At 38.4% G+C, this 915-nt stretch overlaps 1 protein-coding gene across 1 annotated transcript in view; it reads left to right on the top strand.

Annotated features, from left to right (window-relative positions):
* The window catches only part of LOC106530984 (butyrophilin subfamily 3 member A1), a gene marked incomplete in the record, with an annotated part of 16,596 nt that extends 16,052 nt beyond the window's left edge, over nucleotides 1-544 (top strand). Inside the window, 1 exon segment of the mRNA XM_014026727.1 lies at nucleotides 304-544. Within this exon segment, the coding sequence (XP_013882181.1) occupies nucleotides 304-359 (56 nt within the window).
* Nucleotides 545-915: the final 371 nt, after the last annotated feature.

Genomic DNA, 915 nt, shown 5'->3' on the forward strand with positions numbered 1-915 from the left:
GAACCACCTGTTGTTGAGGAATGACCTGAACCAGTCTGGCAGAGGTTCTGATGCTACAGAGGTCCAGCCTGGAGATCAGACAACTCAGGTCAACTGTGTCTAAAGCAGCTGTCAGGTCTGAATAAAAAAATCAGCTGAGTCTCCTGTTTCTGTAGCTGATAAAACATTATTAATAACTTTTAAAGCTGCTCTGTCAAATCAGAACGAGCTTTGAAACAGAACTGCAGCTGCACAATAATCCCTTCTACAGTAGATGATGTTTGTTCTGTTCGATCTCACAGGTTCATTATGTTGCTGATGAGAACACAGTCAACTATGAAAATGTTGRACAGAGTCCTGCTGCTCCCACACTCAGCTGAACTTCATCACATCCACTTCAACTGGAACCAGAACCATCCGTTATCATCTTTTACTGCAATTTTTGAGGAATGAAAACTTTCTGAAGTTTATTTTCAAGTTTTTCATCTTTGTTTCCATATAAATCTGAAACACCTTGAGCTGTTTGTGATTTTATACTATGTTGACTTTATTTTTAAAATAAAAAACATATGGCTGTAGTTGGTTATTTTAAAGAGGAGCTTTGAAAAAGAAATTGAAAAATATATCAGTTCTATTTCATCTCTTGGACCACTAGAGGGCAGTGCTGAAAACTCTGAATCTACCCTTCATGTTTGGGTAAATAATGTCAACAAAGTCACAGCTGTGATCCATCAAATGATTAACCAGAACCGATWTGGGCAGGTATCATGTGAGGCTTTGATTCTACAGAATCTTCTTGTGTGATGCAAGGATTCATAGTGACAGAGAATCTTGGCGGTCCTACAGGATTCATAGAACTGCAAATATATAAGAAATTTATATCCTGTTTCATCCCACCTGACCATCAGAGGGTGGTGCTGAAAGCACTTAATGACT

The sequence above is a fragment of the Austrofundulus limnaeus genome, unplaced genomic scaffold (assembly GCF_001266775.1).
Source record: "Austrofundulus limnaeus strain Quisiro unplaced genomic scaffold, Austrofundulus_limnaeus-1.0 Scaffold585, whole genome shotgun sequence".
In the NCBI taxonomy this organism is placed as follows: Eukaryota; Metazoa; Chordata; class Actinopteri; order Cyprinodontiformes; family Rivulidae; genus Austrofundulus; species Austrofundulus limnaeus.